The sequence below is a fragment of the Puntigrus tetrazona genome, chromosome 13 (genome assembly GCF_018831695.1).
Source record: "Puntigrus tetrazona isolate hp1 chromosome 13, ASM1883169v1, whole genome shotgun sequence".
NCBI classification, from domain to species: domain Eukaryota; kingdom Metazoa; phylum Chordata; class Actinopteri; order Cypriniformes; family Cyprinidae; genus Puntigrus; species Puntigrus tetrazona.
The window spans coordinates 16,768,849-16,786,330 of record NC_056711.1 but is presented as its reverse complement, the minus strand read 5'-3'; the positions used below and the strand labels follow the sequence as shown (position 1 = coordinate 16,786,330).

At 36.3% G+C, this 17,482-nt stretch overlaps 2 protein-coding genes across 3 annotated transcripts in view; one reads left to right on the top strand and one right to left on the bottom strand.

The window, feature by feature from the left end:
- cdh23 (cadherin-related 23) overlaps positions 1 to 17,482 on the bottom strand; it is a 206,589-nt gene that overhangs the window by 40,540 nt on the left and 148,567 nt on the right. For both annotated transcript variants that reach the window (XM_043255698.1, XM_043255699.1), the window contains exons 22-27: positions 14,076 to 14,265; positions 13,160 to 13,305; positions 11,914 to 12,133; positions 11,681 to 11,833; positions 10,492 to 10,605; positions 9,197 to 9,345 (exon numbers count right to left, since the gene is read on the bottom strand). In XM_043255698.1, the coding sequence (XP_043111633.1) occupies positions 9,197 to 9,345; positions 10,492 to 10,605; positions 11,681 to 11,833; positions 11,914 to 12,133; positions 13,160 to 13,305; positions 14,076 to 14,265 (972 nt within the window). The remainder of the gene's footprint in view (positions 1 to 9,196; positions 9,346 to 10,491; positions 10,606 to 11,680; positions 11,834 to 11,913; positions 12,134 to 13,159; positions 13,306 to 14,075; positions 14,266 to 17,482) is intronic.
- On the top strand, positions 703 to 6,737 carry LOC122356705 (uncharacterized protein C10orf105-like). Its single transcript, XM_043255704.1, has 2 exons — positions 703 to 886; positions 5,888 to 6,737. Exon 2 carries the CDS (start codon positions 5,901 to 5,903, stop codon positions 6,324 to 6,326), a length of 426 nt encoding a protein of 141 aa, XP_043111639.1. The 5' UTR covers positions 703 to 886; positions 5,888 to 5,900; the 3' UTR covers positions 6,327 to 6,737.

The following is a 17,482-nucleotide window of genomic DNA, read 5'->3' as shown; positions in this document are numbered from 1 at the left end:
ATCACATGCATATACTACTAAATGAGAGTGAAAGTAACACTTAGCTAACTTCACAGCCACACAATCCTAAACATTAATATAACCACAACACATGCGATACTTGAACAACACGCAGTCAACACCTTAATCACACAATTACTATTGGACTCCTATTTTCACTGCCGTACATCTTCATAACTAACAACCCAAAATAAAACACAGTATGTTTCTTTTTGGCTCAACCAGTAATGTGAGTATGGGATGGGAATACCAACTGACCAGTGGAAAACCAATTAAACCTAAAACCCACTTCACAAACACACAGTCTGATACATTTTAAATACCACGGCACGACTATCAGCTAGCTCAAATGGGCTTGAAAACACATATGCAACTTCAGTGATCCCAGAAACAATGAACAGAAGTTGTTCCTGAATATATTTACACACATAAATTCATCACGTTGAGCAGCTAAAACCATTTAGCACACACTAAAGACGTCCGTATATTAGTCAAATCCCACTGACAGTGAGGAGGACGGCCCCTCCTTTAGACTCATTAGCTTTATAAAAAGATGTGGAGAGGAGAAGAAAGGAGTAGAGGATGAGGAGGAGGAGGGGGAGAGAAAGAAAGCAGGGGTCTAGGGGGGTCTCTTGGAGAGAGATGAATAGAACAGGCAGACCGGACCATACCAACACATGGGGGGGGGATAAAACTTGAGACTGAAAGTTTGGCTCCGAATGAGCGTTTAGTTGAAGAAACACACTGCCGTGGTCTGCCGATCGCTAAACACAAAGAACACAGAGAGATTGATTTCGAGTTGGATATCAGCCGCACATATCCTCATCCCCATCTCCAACAGTCTTTGGTGAATCAACTTCGGAAGAGTCTCCAACCGCATCCAAAGGTAAAGTTGAACCACAACGTATAAATCTGATAAATAATTGTTCGATAAATCTCAGTTAAAAACAACTTGTGATTTGGATACTAGTGTCCCTATGGGCTTTTTCATTTTTATCGCACCACGTCACGTACAAACCAATAATCATGCAACAATGCCTAAAGATTTTTTTTTGGCCATAATTCCAGTCATAAATTACACTGGACAACAAGTTATATTTGTGTTACTGTATTGTAATAATTTGTGGATATGCAGTATCTAAAAATCACAATACAATACAGTAATTACTGTTTGTGGAAATGGTGAGCAAACCTGTGCAAATTTGTAGACACCAGTGATCACAGTGTGCACTACTGTTCAAAAGTTGTTCTTTTTTCATTAATATTTTTTTTCAGCAAATTCATCAAAAGTGAAAGAATTCTATTTCTAAATACAATTACATTTTTCACCAAAAGCGTATCAGTTTCAACAAAAACGTAAGTTTCATACATGATATATGAATGTGTGCTGTGTATATTTATTACGCATATATAAATACACACACATGCATGTATATATTTCATAAAAATAAATATACACAAAACACACACACACACACATATTATGCAAACAAAAGTCGCGCTTAACTATTTAACGACACTAAAAAAAAAAGATTAATTGCCACAAGTGTTTTGAATATCGATAATAACAAGAAATGTATCCTAAACGGCAAATCAGCAAATTAAAGAGATTTTTGAACATACATGATGCTGAAAATTTATCTTTGCATAAATTTTTAAACGAAAAGACACATTAAACTTAAAAACTATTTCTAATGTGACTATTCTCATTGAAATACATTTGCAAAATTTAAATGAGAAAAACTCATTTAAGCCGCCTGCTTGAGCAAAGCCAAAATGTGACGATGTGTGCATAAATACATTTCAGCAGATCCATACAGCGGTAACTAATGAAGTGTTTCACTAACAATAGCTCTCGTCTGAGTGGCCTTTTCAGCCTGTTTGTGGCATTTAAGATGAGGAATAATTTCATGTCTCAATGTGTTTTTCACCAAAGCGATAAGTCACACTCTGTGTGCTCAGAATTTAACATGCTGACATTTAGGAGCAGAGAGGCAGAGTAATTGGTGACTTGAGTGCTAGGCTGTGCATGTGTGTGTGTGTTTCAGATGCTGTTTAACTTGCAAAAAAAAGAAAAATAAAATCAACCAGGCACATTTCTCGTCTGACTGCTCACTTAGTGGGGCACCGACATTTTTAATGTCAAATGCCATTTTAAATGTGTGTTTAAGGGAGCAATGTAGGCATGAAATACTGTACTTGAGCACACAAACACAGATGTGAATGCTCATTAAAATGTATTTTTTTGGTACTGCAGGGGTGTCGGATCCTGGTCCTGCAGAGTTTAGCTCCAACCCGCTAAAAACATACTTTCGTGGAAGATTCTAGTGATCCTGAAGACCATGATAAACTGGTTTGAACGGATTGGAACTAAACTCTGCAGAATTCTCTGTAGAATTATCTACAACTGTACTTTCCATACACTGTAAAAATTACATCTTAGTGTTTAATTAGTCAAGGTTAGTGTAGGCTAAAACAAGGTTAGTGTAGGCTAAAACAGAGTGTGAGAGTGTTTAAAGATTTCATCTTAGTGTATCTCACTGTATCTTAGTATATTTTAATAACTGTATGGTGTATTTTAAAAACTAAAGAAAACACTCAAATTAAAGACCTGAAGACAAACCTTAACATTGTTGTTTTTGTATCTCGTTTTAAGGATTTAAAAGATTGTCTTCAGCTGTAGTTCGGTCATGACAGCTGTTGATCCGCAGGAGGGAAATATGTGCATATCTGTGTTGTGTTATGAATTGCTGTATGACACATTTCTGAACAATGTATAAAATCGCAGGTGCAGCTAAAAGTGTTTGTAATTGTTTCGATTCTCCTGATCTGAGTCTCTGTGTGTGTGTGTGTGTGTGTGTGTGAGCAGTGGCGGGCCAGTCTTCTCTCCTTGCCTAAACACCATTAGGTATAGTTTATATTTCCATAAAGGTGTATTAAATGATATCCCATAGTCTATAGTCTTTTGATTTCATAGCTTTCCCCTGGTTTGTGGTGCTTCCAGTAGTGTATGTTCATATTAGAGCTTTTCTCCAATCGCATCTCAGCAATCGTGTTGCCAGGATCATAGAAAACTGCCTAAGGCCTTCAGAATCATGAGCGCAGGCGTATCTTAAAATCAATGACAGTGAAAACGTCAGATTAACCAATCAGCTTTCGAGCTGGCAGACCTAATCTAGCAGGTTTAAGATAACGTCAGCATTTTCCCGTCCTTTGATTGGATGATCAAAGCTAGCAAACAGCGTCACTGTAAATCATATTTGTTTGCACAGTATTATAACAAAGAACAACCACACACACCTCCTCTGCACCTCTGTCAAAGACGAAAGTCACTATGTTAGGTTTAATTCATTTAGTTTTTTTGTTTATTGCTTTATGCGCTTTATGCGGGTCCCGTCTTCTGGCCGTCTGAAGGCCTAGGTGTGAAATGCGCAGCCTTCCACTGGGTGTGAGTGAGTCAGAGAGAGACAAAGAGTGAGAGGAACAGCCTCTCACTAATCTGTAATCAATACAGTGCAATATAAATCTACTATACTTTGACCTTTCTTGACATTTCTTTAGAGAAATCGCTCAGTCATTCTCGTTGCAGAGGAGCGCTCTGAGCGGCGTGTGTAGGGCTGCGAGATGGTGATGATGATAAGGTGTGTGTAGGTGTGCAGTCTCACCACCACAAACCACGCTCTCTACCTACAGGAAGATTCGCTCAGAGGCTGCTCTGTCACTGCTCAGTTTCATTTGAGTCATATGATACTTCTACAAATCCTGAAGAACAGTGCTTTTTCATTTGTTTTTTAGTTACATTTTCTTTTTGACATTTTATTGGTTTTTGTAAAAAAAAAAAAAAATATATACATTTTTCAGCTTTATTTTAAAAAAGTACACTAAGATTGTTAAAAACAAAACTGCTTATATATACAGTGCTTTGTGAAAGTATTCGGCCTCCTTGAACTTTGTGACCTTTTGCCACATTTCAGGCTTCAAATATAAAGCTATAAGACTGTAATTATTTGTGAAGAATCAACAACAAGTGGGACACAATCATGAAGTGGAACGAAATTTATTGGATATTTCAAACTTTTTTAACAAATAAAAAACGGAAAAATTGGGCGTGCAAAATTATTCAGCCCCCTTAAGTTAATACTTTGTAGCACCACCTTTTGCTGTGATTACTGCTATAAGTCGCTTGGGCTATGTCTCTATCAGTTTTGCACATTGAGAGACTGAAATTTTTGCCCATTCCTCCTTGCAAAACAGCTCGAGCTCAGTGAGGTTGGATGGAGAGCGTTTGTGAACAGCAGTTTTCAGTTCTTTCAACAGATTCTCGATTGGATTCAGGTCTGGACTTTGACTTGGCCATTGTAACACCTGGATATGTTTATTTGTGAACCATTCCATTGTAGATTTTGCTTTGTGTTTTGGATCATTGTCTTGTTGGAAGACAAATCTCCGTCCCAGTCTCAGGTCTTTTGCAGACTCCATCAGGTTTTCTTCCAGAATGGTCCTGTATTTGGCTCCATCCATCTTCCCATCAATTTTAACCATCTTCCCTGTCCCTGTTGAAGAAAAGCAGGCCCAAACCATGATGCTGCCACCACCATGTTTGACAGTGGGGATGGTGTGTTCAGGGTGATGAGCTGTATTGCTTTTACGCCAAACATAACGCTTTGCGTTGTTGCCAAAAAGTTCGATTTTGGTCTCCTCTGACCAGAGCACCTTCTTCCACATGTTTGGTGTGTCTCCCAGGTGGCTTGTGACAAACTTTAAACGACACTTAAGAAATGGCTTTCTTCTTGCCACTCTTCCATGACCAGATTTGTGCAGTATACGACTGATTGTTGTCCTATGGACAGAGTCTCCCACCTCAGCTGTAGATCTCTGCAGTTCATCCAGAGTTATCATGGACCTCTTGGCTGCATCTCTGATCAATCTTCTCCTTGTATGAGCTGAAAGTTTAGAAGGATGGCCAGGTCTTCGTAGATTTGCAGTGGTCTGATACTCCTTCCATTTCAATATTATCGCTTGCACAGTGCTCCTTGGGATGTTTAGAGCTTGGGAAATCTTTTTGTATCCAAATCCGGCTTTAAACTTCTCCACAACAGTATCTCAGACCTGCCTGGTGTGTTCCTTGTTCTTCATGGTGCTCTCTGCGCTTTAAACAGACCTCTGAGACTATCACAATGCAGGTGCATTTATACGGAGACTTGATTACACACAGGTGGATTCTATTTATCATCATTAGTCATTTGGGTCAACATTGGATCATTCAGAGATCCTCACTGAACTTCTGGAGAGAGTTTGCTGCACTGAAATTTTGCACGCCCAATTTTTCCGTTTTTTATTTGTTAAAAAAGTTTGGAATATCCAATAAATTTCATTCCACTTCATGATTGTTGATTCTTCACAAAAAATTACAGTCTTATAGCTTTATGTTCGAAGCCTGAAATGTGGCAAAAGGTCACAAAGTTCAAGGAGGCCGAATACTTTCACAAGGCACTATGTGTATATATATATATATATATATATATATATATATATATATATATATATATATATATAAAATAAATAATGAAATTAGGTCACAAGCTTGCTATTGAATTGTGATAGACTTACAAGACTTACTTTAAGGCCTTTGGTTTAAAAAAAAAAAAAGTCTCTACCTCTTTGCTGCCTAAAAAGAAACAACAGATATTAAAGAGATTTTTTTTCTTTTTAACACACACACACAAACACCTGTCAACCACATCCTGGCATCTTGCATGCATCTTGTTCAAGCACACATTCACACTTCGCACAAGCCTGAACACAGTGTCACAAAAACACCTACGGCTCTACTATAAACACGCTTCACTAACCCAGATTCGTCTCTTCCTGTTTTGCATCTCTACAGATCCAGGAACGACATGGATGTGCCCTTCAATCTGTCCCTGTCTAATCTCTCCCTTCCTCTTTCCCCAACGTCTCCACCTCTGGATCTTCACCATCCCCTCCCGACCATCATCATCATCGTGTGTCTGTTTGCTCTGTTCGGTGGCATGGTGATCTTTCTGGCGGTGGGCTGCCCGTCGGGAGGGTCCTGGGGAGTTAATGGAGACAGTCTCTCCTGCGGACAGAATCTGTCCAGCGAGCCCCAGCTGAAGCTCTGGAAACGTTTGGGCTCGATGAGGCAGTCGTTTTCCTCAGCGCCGACCTTCAGAAGACCCGTACAGCCATACATAGCCCAGAGCAGGAAGCTATCAGGGTCAACGTCACCCGCAGAGTCAAAGACAAACGACTCCCACACATATATTTCTATACCGGCTCTTCTGCAGTATTCCACTGAGATATAAGCTCTGTTGCATCACCTAGTGAGCTGTCTTGCTATCTAGTACTTACATAGGCAGCAGCCTTCTAAGTGACAGATTTAAAGTGGATTTCATAGGCAACAGCTATGTGCACCGGAAACTTGACTCAAAATTGATTTTCAAGGAGTTGTAAGCTTGTTACTAAGCTAGTGACTGTTGCTAATGCGGACAAAAATACATAAATATGAAATAAAAACAATTGCATTTAATTTAAATTCCATGGTCTGAATAAAATGTAGAATTTAGAATTGGACTGACTATTTTTACTGATCTTAACGCATTGCATACTGGGATTACGGTACCTTTTCCATGTCATGCTGCAGTGGTTGTTATATACAAAAAAAATAAAAGCATTTCAAACTAATTGGAAATTAATAAATAAAAACTAAACACTAATTAAACTTACAACAAAATAAAAATATTATAATATAATATGTAATTATATATATATATATATATATATATATATATATATATATATAATATGTAATTATATATATATATATATATATATATATGTGTGTGTGTGTGTATATATATATATATATATATATATATATATATATATGTGTATATGTGTGTGTTCATAGTCAAGGTTTTTAGACTAAATGTGAATTTAAACTGAAACAGAAACTTGCACTGACTTATATCAAAACATGTCAGTGCCTTTGTTTTGTATTAAGCCAGTAATGCTTTTTTGAAATGAAGATGACTTTTCATTTTATTAAATGCCGTAATTGAATTATGGCTTAATCCTGGCTTAGGCTAAGCCCTGTCTATAAAAGCGGGCCATAAAGTTTATTATTCACATCATCTTTATATGTATAAAGAGAGAACAGGAGAGATTGTGCTTTCCATACATAATAAAATGTAATTTTGTGGCAAATACATGGACATGATCTGTTGTTTTTATCCTATTGTTTACTATATTTGTTTGATCAGTGCCATTGTGAGTTTTGGTTCTTTTGCAGTTTTAGGCTCTCCTTTGAAATAACTCAAATCATTTGGCGAAGTGATACAGTCATGTAATGCAAGGTCAAGATCTGACTAGAACTACTTTCGCCGTTCATTTACCTGAAAATAATTGCACACCTTTGAACGTTCATCAGCCAATCAGATTCAACGGCCCCGTAGCGTGTATAGCACTGGATGCTGTGTCAAAATCTATGGTTCTATCTATGAGAACAATCTTCATGTTGTTTTATTACAGCTATGTTAACAGTGTTCGTTCATATGGAGTTTGCCTATGAACCGCTTAAAAAGCTTTCTAGGCCATAAGCTTACTAGGTTTGGGAAAAAGCTATGGATATGCACCAACATACACAATCAGAGCGAACAAGTTCAGAGACCTAACAGCGAGGACAGAAAAAAATGCAACTAATTTCATTCACCATTCTTTTCAAAGGAAACAAGACGTGACTCACTCAATCTGACAATATGCTGGCCACAAAACAGCTGAACGTTGCCTACATCACACACTCTTGTTGATGAGGAGATGAGGAGAGGAAATACCATATCATCCTTGACCAGTTGAACAATACAAGGACAGACATGGAACTGCTCTTTTAATTCCTACAAATTAATATTACAAAATTGCATAAATTACTACTGAAGTGGCCGAAGTATTTAAAGGGAGAAGGTGACAATTGTTATAATGTTATATTTTAACATTGTTAAATTCACTATTGCTTTTTTAATAAAATTGTTCTTTAGTCTACAGTATTTAATGCAATTACATCAGAAGTGATGTAATTAAATTACAGAAATATCAAAATAATTCCTTACTTCTTAAAGGAGAAGTAATTAAATTACAGTAATTAATTGTGATGCAGCACACCACACTGCATTTAACCTAACATAAAACATTTAAATATTTAATATTTTATCATTTTAAAACCATTTTGCTTAATTTGTTGTGGTGTCTTTAAATACCGCACTTCTGACATTAAGACATTTCTGACTTCTGCCTTTTTTTTTTCAACTAACTGTGGTTGTGCCGCTGTGATTTTGGTAACTGGTTTGCTCCATAACAACAAATTCATGCAAACTAAAACAAAGCGTTGCATATTAACACTGGAATATTCCCCAAAGTAACTCCCAATAACAGTTCAACACCAACTTCAACATACGGAAAGAGGTGAAAACCCTTTTGTAAATGGAAACGTTTTTTTTACTTAATCATGAGTTGTAGAACTCTGCAGAAATTATTCTGCTGACTCTGTAGAATCTTATAAGCGTCGTCACGGTTACCCTATTATGGCAATGTTGCCAGCCTAGAGATCGTCATGGTTTCCAGCACGGAGGAACGTGACATCACAGAAAAACACTAAAAACAATGCTGCCATTGTTACAGACCAACACGATGTAACAAACACAACGCTTCATGTGATATAATACCAGCACTGGTTAACACTTCATTTTAAGTTGTCATAATACATAATACAGCTAGATAAGGTGTACAGTATAGATGCACATGAAGTAGCTTATGACTGTGTACTTGATTTCATAAAAAGGAAAAAAAAAAGTTGTATGAAGTCTGCAACACACGTGACAATCCTTTGGTTACATAAATAGCTGTGTAACAGTAGCAGCCTGTTACATCTATATAAATAATAACTAAGTATGCAACTGTAATAAGTAAGTTACATAGTAAGTACATTTTGTTTCATGTAAGTACGATGGCTACTACTAAGCATTTCCTAGATAATTACTCTGTATTACGGACACCTTAAAATAAAGCATTACGAAATATTGAAACAGTTCTACTGCCGCTTCCCAGAAATAAAAACTATTTTGGCAATGTCAACGTGCACAGATTTTCTACATCAAAGTGAATTTTGAGTATGAGCGTGTACCTGTAATATACTAGTTCCTCTGGGTATGTTCTCCAGGACACTGGTCTCATAGCTGTTCTGGAGGAAAATAGGCCTGTTGTCATTGACGTCCAGCACCTCCACATATACTGTAGCTGTTCCTGTCCTCCGACCTCCCGCTGGACCGTTATCTATGAGAAAACCATCATCAGTCTGGCCAATACAGCTAAGAAAGGCAGCTCTCAGTGAAAATAAAAGCCTGTAAAAAAAATGCATTTTTACAGCTCAGTTGTTCTGAGATTGTTGGATGTGCATTTCTGGTAGCATTTTAAATCAAGGAACACATTCACTATTAACTATTATTTGCTGCCTATTAATAGTAAGTAGTTGTTGTGGTAGTTATGTTTATGTTTTGGGTGGTATTAAGGGATCTTGGTATTAATATGTGTGTTAGTACATATTAATTACAGTCAGCTGCAGTTAATTACACATTAAAGCACAGTCAATGTGCAACAAGTCAGCGAATAGCGTTCCTGAATTATTTTAAATAGATTAGACTTGGAATTCTAGTTGGAATGTTTTGGTGTACTTATCTAATTATATTTTGTTTATTTAATTCCTATCAAATGCATTCTAATTTATATTATTTCTGACTTTGGCAGGTTTCCTATGATCGTGGAAACCTCTACAGCAACACAGAAACACTGCCACAGTGCAGCGGTTATGACTAACTGGTAGCACTAGTAATCTTTAAATAAAGAACAGCCGTACCAAACAACAGAATACCACGCGACTTTACTAAAACTCTCCTAAACCACATACAAAAGACCCACAGAAAACCAGCCTTGACAGTTTTGGCTTACCACATTTCACTGCTACTGGTGTAAAACGTGTCAAGACAGGAAAAAAAAAAAACTAAAAATAAGAAGCATAAAAATATCGAGATGAAAAAATCTTAGCTAAAATAAATCAATTAAATATTCACATGAGTAAACAAATAAATTTTGCATGAAGATGAATTAAGCATCAGAAAGAGCCACTATTCCCAGAGTTAGCTGTTCTAATCTAAACATCATAATTAACGTTTAAAATCAGACAGGAATAACGACAGACTTGACATAGCGTTCTCAGAACTGAGAAAAGTGGGCAGCATTTTTTTTCCCAAAAGCTCATTAAACAGGTAACAGCTGCAGTATTTCTAAACGTTGCACTCGACTCTCACACAGGAAACCACTCAACTTGCTTCAAACACAAAGTCATCCAGACAGGAAGCTGCAGCAGATCGTATGCACGCACACACGCATAACCAATTGTTTTAACATGTACATGACGCTCACCGATTGCTTCGATCACTAGCCTGTAGGAGGCCTGAGTCTCGCGGTCCAGACCCACAACAGTTCGTACTACTCCGGTCCGGAAACCCACGCTAAACTTTCCATCCTGGTTCCCTTCTATAGAGACAAACACACACATACAGTATAAAGACATCGCACATGTCATACTAACTATAATGAAACCTCGTAATTGACTGATTTTGAATATGATACCTATGTGTTAGCATTCCTCACAATTGATTTAAATGGAGTTCGTTGTTAGCGCGCTGCTAAAAGATGTGGTTCTGGGCTCTGCTAAATACATAGCACACAAATACTTGGTAAAATAGTGATGTTTATCAACCGAACTATACTTATTTTAGTTTTATACTAAATTAGTTTTGCAAAGAGAATGATGTAAGCATAAAATACATAGCAAACAGTGCATTTTACAATTAATTTAACTGTCGTGAATATAATGATACGGTGCTTTTCAAATAAGCAGAAAATAAATAGCCTGCACAAATCTTTAGCAAAAAAGTGAATTTGTAAAATCAGTTTAACTGTATTAAAATACTTTTCATAAAGATGACACTTTTAATATAATATGTGGCACACATTTACTAAATTTGTGAATTTAATGATGTGGTAATTTGCTAAAAATCTAATTACTTTTTAATGGCTTCCTTGTATTTCAAATTTGGTACTTTTTTCTAAGCTATTTAATTATACTCCATTACTTTTGACAAATATAACAAGTGGCACAATATGCATAAAATATGCAGCAAAAATAACTTTTTACTAAATTCGTGATTTAATTTAAGTACTTTTTGTATAATTAACAATGTGGTAATATTCTAATGAACATAAAATTTTAAATAAAATGCACACAAATAACTAGCTAAGTAGTACGTTTTTCCCAATTCAACTTTATTTAAATACCTTTCACCCATAAATTACAATTCTGCCTTTGTTTACTCACCCTGGAGTAATATCGAATCCTATATGAATTTGTTCTGTTTTGGGTGAACTATTCCTTTAAAATGCTGCCTATGTAGGCTGCAGCCCTATATTTCGGAACAGAGACTCAGCTTTACATCTGCTGAAAGCCGTTCGCAGTGGGTCACAGCAGTCCCTACCAAAATCCCACAGTGTTGCTCCGTCAGCACAAACTCCCTCAAAGCCACTGATCCGTGACCTTCTGCACTCTGACCTGTGATAAAATAGCTGAGCTCGGCGTTGAGACCCGCGTCATTATCCGTGCAGTTCAGTCTGACCACCACGTAATCACGGGGCACGTTTTCATCCAACGATACGTTATAAAGGCCGGGGTAGAAGGTCGGCGTCTCATCGTTCACGTCCAAAACTGCACAGAAAGAGTGACGGACATTAAGATCACTCAGCGTTTGAATCTAGACGAGGTCGGACGGTGATCCGGCTCTGTACCTGTGATAGTGAGAGTGCTCGTGGATGTTCGTGGAAACTGGCCAGCGTCGTAGGCGATGATCCTCAGGTAATACTGGCCAATCTGCTCCCGGTCCAGCACTGCGGTGGAAAAGAGGACTCCTGTGGTGGTGTTGAGCCAGAAGTCTAGACGCGGCATCCCCATCTGGAGGGCCATGGTCACCGCACCATTGTCACCTTCATCAGGGTCCTGTACCTGCACCTGAAGGAGGAAACCAGCAGGGGGCGGAAGAGCACAGGAGAGTTTTAGTACAAGAACTTCAGTAAAAGTTGACAATAAATCAAAGATGACCTCTTGGATTTTAAGTTGATTTTGAGTGCAATTTTTTTTTTTTTTTTTTACTGTTTTTGAAAAGCCTCTTATCATCATCAAGTTTACATTTATTTAGCAAAAACAGTAACACTGTGACATTTTTTATTTTCAATTTGAATATATTATAAAATGTAATTTAATACAATAGGTAATATTTTTGCTATTTAAAATAACTGTTTAAATCTGAATGTATTTTAAAATGTACTTCAATCCTGTGATGCAGAGCTGAATTTTCAGCAACAGTACAATACTCCAGTCTTTAGTGTCACATGATCCTTTAGATATCATTCTAATACGCTGATTTGCTGCTAAAGAAACATTTATTATTTTTGTCAATATAATATTTACGGATTAATATTTATTTATTCACTTTTAACGGCATGCCAGCATTTAGGCTATATTTTCATGGCAATCTCTGAATAAATTCTACAGGGTATACAATTAATCAAAAAATAATTAATTTAGAACATTTTCAGAATTCTTTGAATAATAAAAAGTCGGAATAAATAGCATTATAAATATTGAATTTGAATAATTTATGGAGCGCTTGCTGATTCAATCTAATAAAAAAAAATTACTGACCCAAACTTTTGAACCTGTAATGTAACAGAAGCAAAGGTTTTAATAAAAGATTATTTCTGATTATTTCGTGGCATTGAAAGGACTTTTCCAGCACAACGTGAGTTATTGACAAAATGTAAAATCCATTCCTTTCCATGAGGTAAAAATGCCTGACAATCTCTGGCCATCAAGTTCAGTGGCAGTTTCGCTTGGTTTGTTTCAAAAACACATTTTAAAATTAGATTTTGAACTCAAGTCCCTTTGCATACTGACTGAAATGCCAGTCTTTGCTTGTTGAATATTTAATCAGCGACTCCTCGTCCCTGTACAGACTTCAACCAATCAAATGCTAACCCTGAACACAGATGATCGAAGAGGAAGTCCCTCTGGTACTTCAGCGACAAATGGGAGGTTTAGAAAGGCAGGGTCATTATCGTTGAGGTCCAGGAGGTTCACATACACCGTGGCGCTGGCAGAAGAGCGCAGTGGTGGCGTCCCACCTGAAGAGGGCAGCACAACAAAGACAACGCTCACATCCTGCACAACTCATTAGATCCACTGAGGAGGAAGAAATTCTTAAAACTGAAATGTCAGTTTTTATTGTCAAGTACAACTCAGACTAATGCCAACAGAGGAAGAAGCACAAATATTGAGGAAACAGATGAAACAAAGGATGTGTCTGGAATAAAGAATTAGCTTAATACTTGGTACTATATTTATAACAACATACTATATATATATATATATATATATATATATATATATATATATATATATATATATATATATATATATATATATATACACACACACACTTTACATTTTTACTGTATTTTAACTGTATTTATTTTTAACTTTTCTTATTTTGTGTTGATCCAATAAATCACTTTTTACATAAAGCGAAAAGACCATTTCATGTGAGTGAGGATCATGGTCTTGCATAAAAAATACATTTAAAAAAAAAAAAAAAAATGTATTCTTCCAATTAAAAGCTGAATTTTCAGCAAAAAAGGAAATCTTTGCAACATTATAAATGTATTTATTGTCAAATGACACACCCTTGCTGAATAAAAGTAATATTTTTATTGAAGTCTCACTGACTTCAAACTTTTGAACGGCAACTTTTGCAACTGAAAACACAAAGACTAGACAGGTAGACAGGCCAAACAGTCCAAAAACAAAGCAGCTGAAAGTTAGCGACAGCGAAACAATTTTTACTGTGACCTCAGAGACACAGTGAGGCATTATGGGACAGGTGAGAGTTGCCTACGGTCGGTAGCAGAGACGATGATGGTCCTCATAAGTTGTGCAGACTGGGCGTTCTGACTCTCTCTGTCCAGCACCGCTCCGCTGGTGCGGATCTTCCCGGTGTTGCGGTTGATGGTGTAGAAGGGGTTCTCTGGATTTATAGAGTAGACCACCGTCCCATTATCACCATAATCAGGGTCCACCGCTAATACCTGCACAGAGAAAGAGAAGAAAAATGAGTCTTACGGCACAAAACAGAGTCCTAAGGTGCAGAAATTAAATCACACCAGCCCTCTCCCTACAGAACAGCATGATGGGAGATTTATGCATGGGGCATAACTGTCTAAAACCCTGGCTGTTATTTTTTTTTTTAGAGCCAATCAATTATTCACAGTGCTGGTGGAGAAGCACTGAAAATCACTTAATTGGTCATTAGAGAACAAAGGTTCTGTAGGTCTTTAATTATTAAAACAGGAAGGACCAGACGACTGTGTTCTCCATTGATTAGAGGGAGTTTAAACGGATGATGTAGAGCACGGGTCTAACGTAAAGTTTATCTAATTGATTTGAACTCAGAGAGGGACATTTCACACATGCACTTAATCAGGCATGTTTATTAACGATTAGAAAGGTGATACGCGAGATATTGTGATGTTAAATATGATCTCCTGTCTCGGGTTATTGTGCAGCTGTTTCCCCTGAAACGTCTGAAACGCTGCATCTTTTTCAAAACACTGCCACTGCAGAAAGTCCACCTCGCTTTTTAAAGGAAACATCCAATGACAATGGGCTGTCAAGTTTCATACATTATAAAAAAAAAGCACCATAGAATAAAAGAATCCCATATGACCTTTATTTAAAGTCTTCTGAAGTCACACAAAAACTGTGGAAGAAATTCAAACTGATTCAACAAAAATGGTCTGGGGTCAGAGAAAATCAATGAAAATCTGAAGTCAAATAAGTTTTTTTTTTGAAAGAAAATCATACTTTTATTCAGCAAGAATGCATAGATGTATCAAAAATGACAGTGAAGACTTTTATAAGGGTTACACAATATTTCTATTTTAAACAAACGCTGTTTCTTGAACATTTCTATTTTCTAAATCATTTCTAAAGGATCCTGCGGCTGAAGTAACGGCTCTTCATTTGTATTCAATCATTTTTTTCCCTATAACGATAAATTGCATTTTAAAATATATTCAAAACGAATTGCACAAATATTCCACAATTTCAATGCTTTACTCTTTGTTTTTTTTAATCAAATAAATTAAGCTTTAGGGGCTTCTTTCAAAAACCTTAAAACATCTTACTCACCCCAAACTTGTTGCATGAAAAAAAATAGCTTGGATATTATGTTGAACATCAGCTTATATGACATATACATTTATTCATTAAGCAGATGAGGTCAGTACAGCTCACAGCAGTACACACAGTAATAATAATAAATAAAAAGAAAGAAGCTATGTGTACTGTGTGACTTCTCACAGCATTTGTACTATTGCTCTCTCATTGGTCTGATTGCTTCTATTGTTCTTCTTTTTGCAAGTCGCTTTGCATGGCAGCGTCTACAAAATGATTAAATATAAATATAAAAATAGTTTTAGAGGGTCATTTTTTATCATAAATAAAAAAGAAATTAAGCAGATATAGAACTGGAATTGCTAGTCCTAAAAGGCTTTTTTTTGTGATACAATAGAGAGTAAATGATTACAAAAACAAATATATATTTATTTATTATTTTTTTGGAATTATTACTTGATTAAACCACACTATACCACTGTGTTGAGCACTAAGCGGGCCGATGGACTCCTAACAGAGTCAAACATGCTTCAGGACATTTAGTTTTTACATCCACTGGTCTGTGATTTAAATTATCCACCCATTTCTTCCTTTGTTCTGTTTTATCTCTTTCTCTCTCTCCTGCACGGTGTCCAGCAGGGTAATCAAGTATGCACTTGACTCTGGGCTACATTTTAATTAGTCATCCGAACCTCCTAATGAAGTTCAGGCCTGGCTTGTTAATTAACGGACAATCAGGGGCATATTTAGCCAAAGACAGAGAAAGTATAAAGCACACTAAACATTTACAAGCAGGGGGCGGAAGTCCGAGGTTTCTAGAGGCCTGACCACGTTTAACTTAAAAAAAACACTAAAACCACATCTCAAATTCAACAGCCATCAGCCTCTTTTTTCCATAGAACCCATAGCCACAGATAATAATATTTAGATAATATTTGGATTATAAAACTGCCAAGATCTGTAACTACTGTATGTGCACTATACTATACTGTGTATATTTATTATGTATATATATAAATACACCTACAAAATATATTTTGACAATATTTACCTTTGTACACATTTATATACTCATTTTGGTATATTTTAAATATATTTAATATATAAACACGGCATATTTTTCTTAAAAATACATGCATATGTTTGTATTTATATACATAATAAATATACACAGCATACACACATAAATATAAGTATTTATGTATAACCTTTCTTTTGGATGCAATCAATCATAATTAATCATTTAACAGCATTAATTTATCATCTATTTTTTAACAGCACTAATTTATATAATTTATAATCATTTAACAGCACTCATTTATAGTCTATTTTTGTGTTAAATTGATTAAAAAAAAAAATAAAAAGCAGGGCGGTTATTTATCTTTTCAAGTCAAGTGATTTTTATTTGTATAGAGAATCCATTTCAATTTAAAACAGCTTTATAGAAAAGCATGCCTTAATGTCTTAAAACTTCCTACAAACAAGCCAAAGGTGATTCTGTAAAAAGGGGGTTAATGCTAGGGATGCACAATATTATCAAAACATTATCAGAATTGGAATAAAGGTTTAAAATGTAGGTTTTTTTTTATAGATTTGGTCAGGCCTCCTGACTATTACTCCTTACTATTGTTTGGGGTGAAGATAATGTAGCGCAAGAAAAAAACCTGATGCACAGCCCCAGTGTTGTCAAGAATCGGTCTACTTTGACGCTCTTTCCGAAGGATTGTTTTTCATGTCTGCAGGTTGAAGCAAACCCAACAACCCTCGATTTCACATGACACCAGAGCGTAAACTCTTGAAGCTCCGCCCTCTTTTAAAAAGGGGTCCGGGAGCAACAGCTCATTTGCATTTAAAGAGACAAACACAAAAACTATGTTTTGGTTCATGCTCTAAAAGTCACGACTTCGACCATCTGTTTTGTGCTAAAACCTAACATACCCACGGGGACATCAGAAACTTATTTTACATCTTGCAAAACGGAAAACCCTCAAAAATTCTCAAAAACAATTATATTTGAAGAAACCATAATAATAGTTCTGACCAAATCTGCAACAGAACTGGTGTGCGTCTCCAAGCAACAGCTGTGTATCTCGTGAATCTGTAGCTTTGAACGTTTCGGGGAGCAGTGAT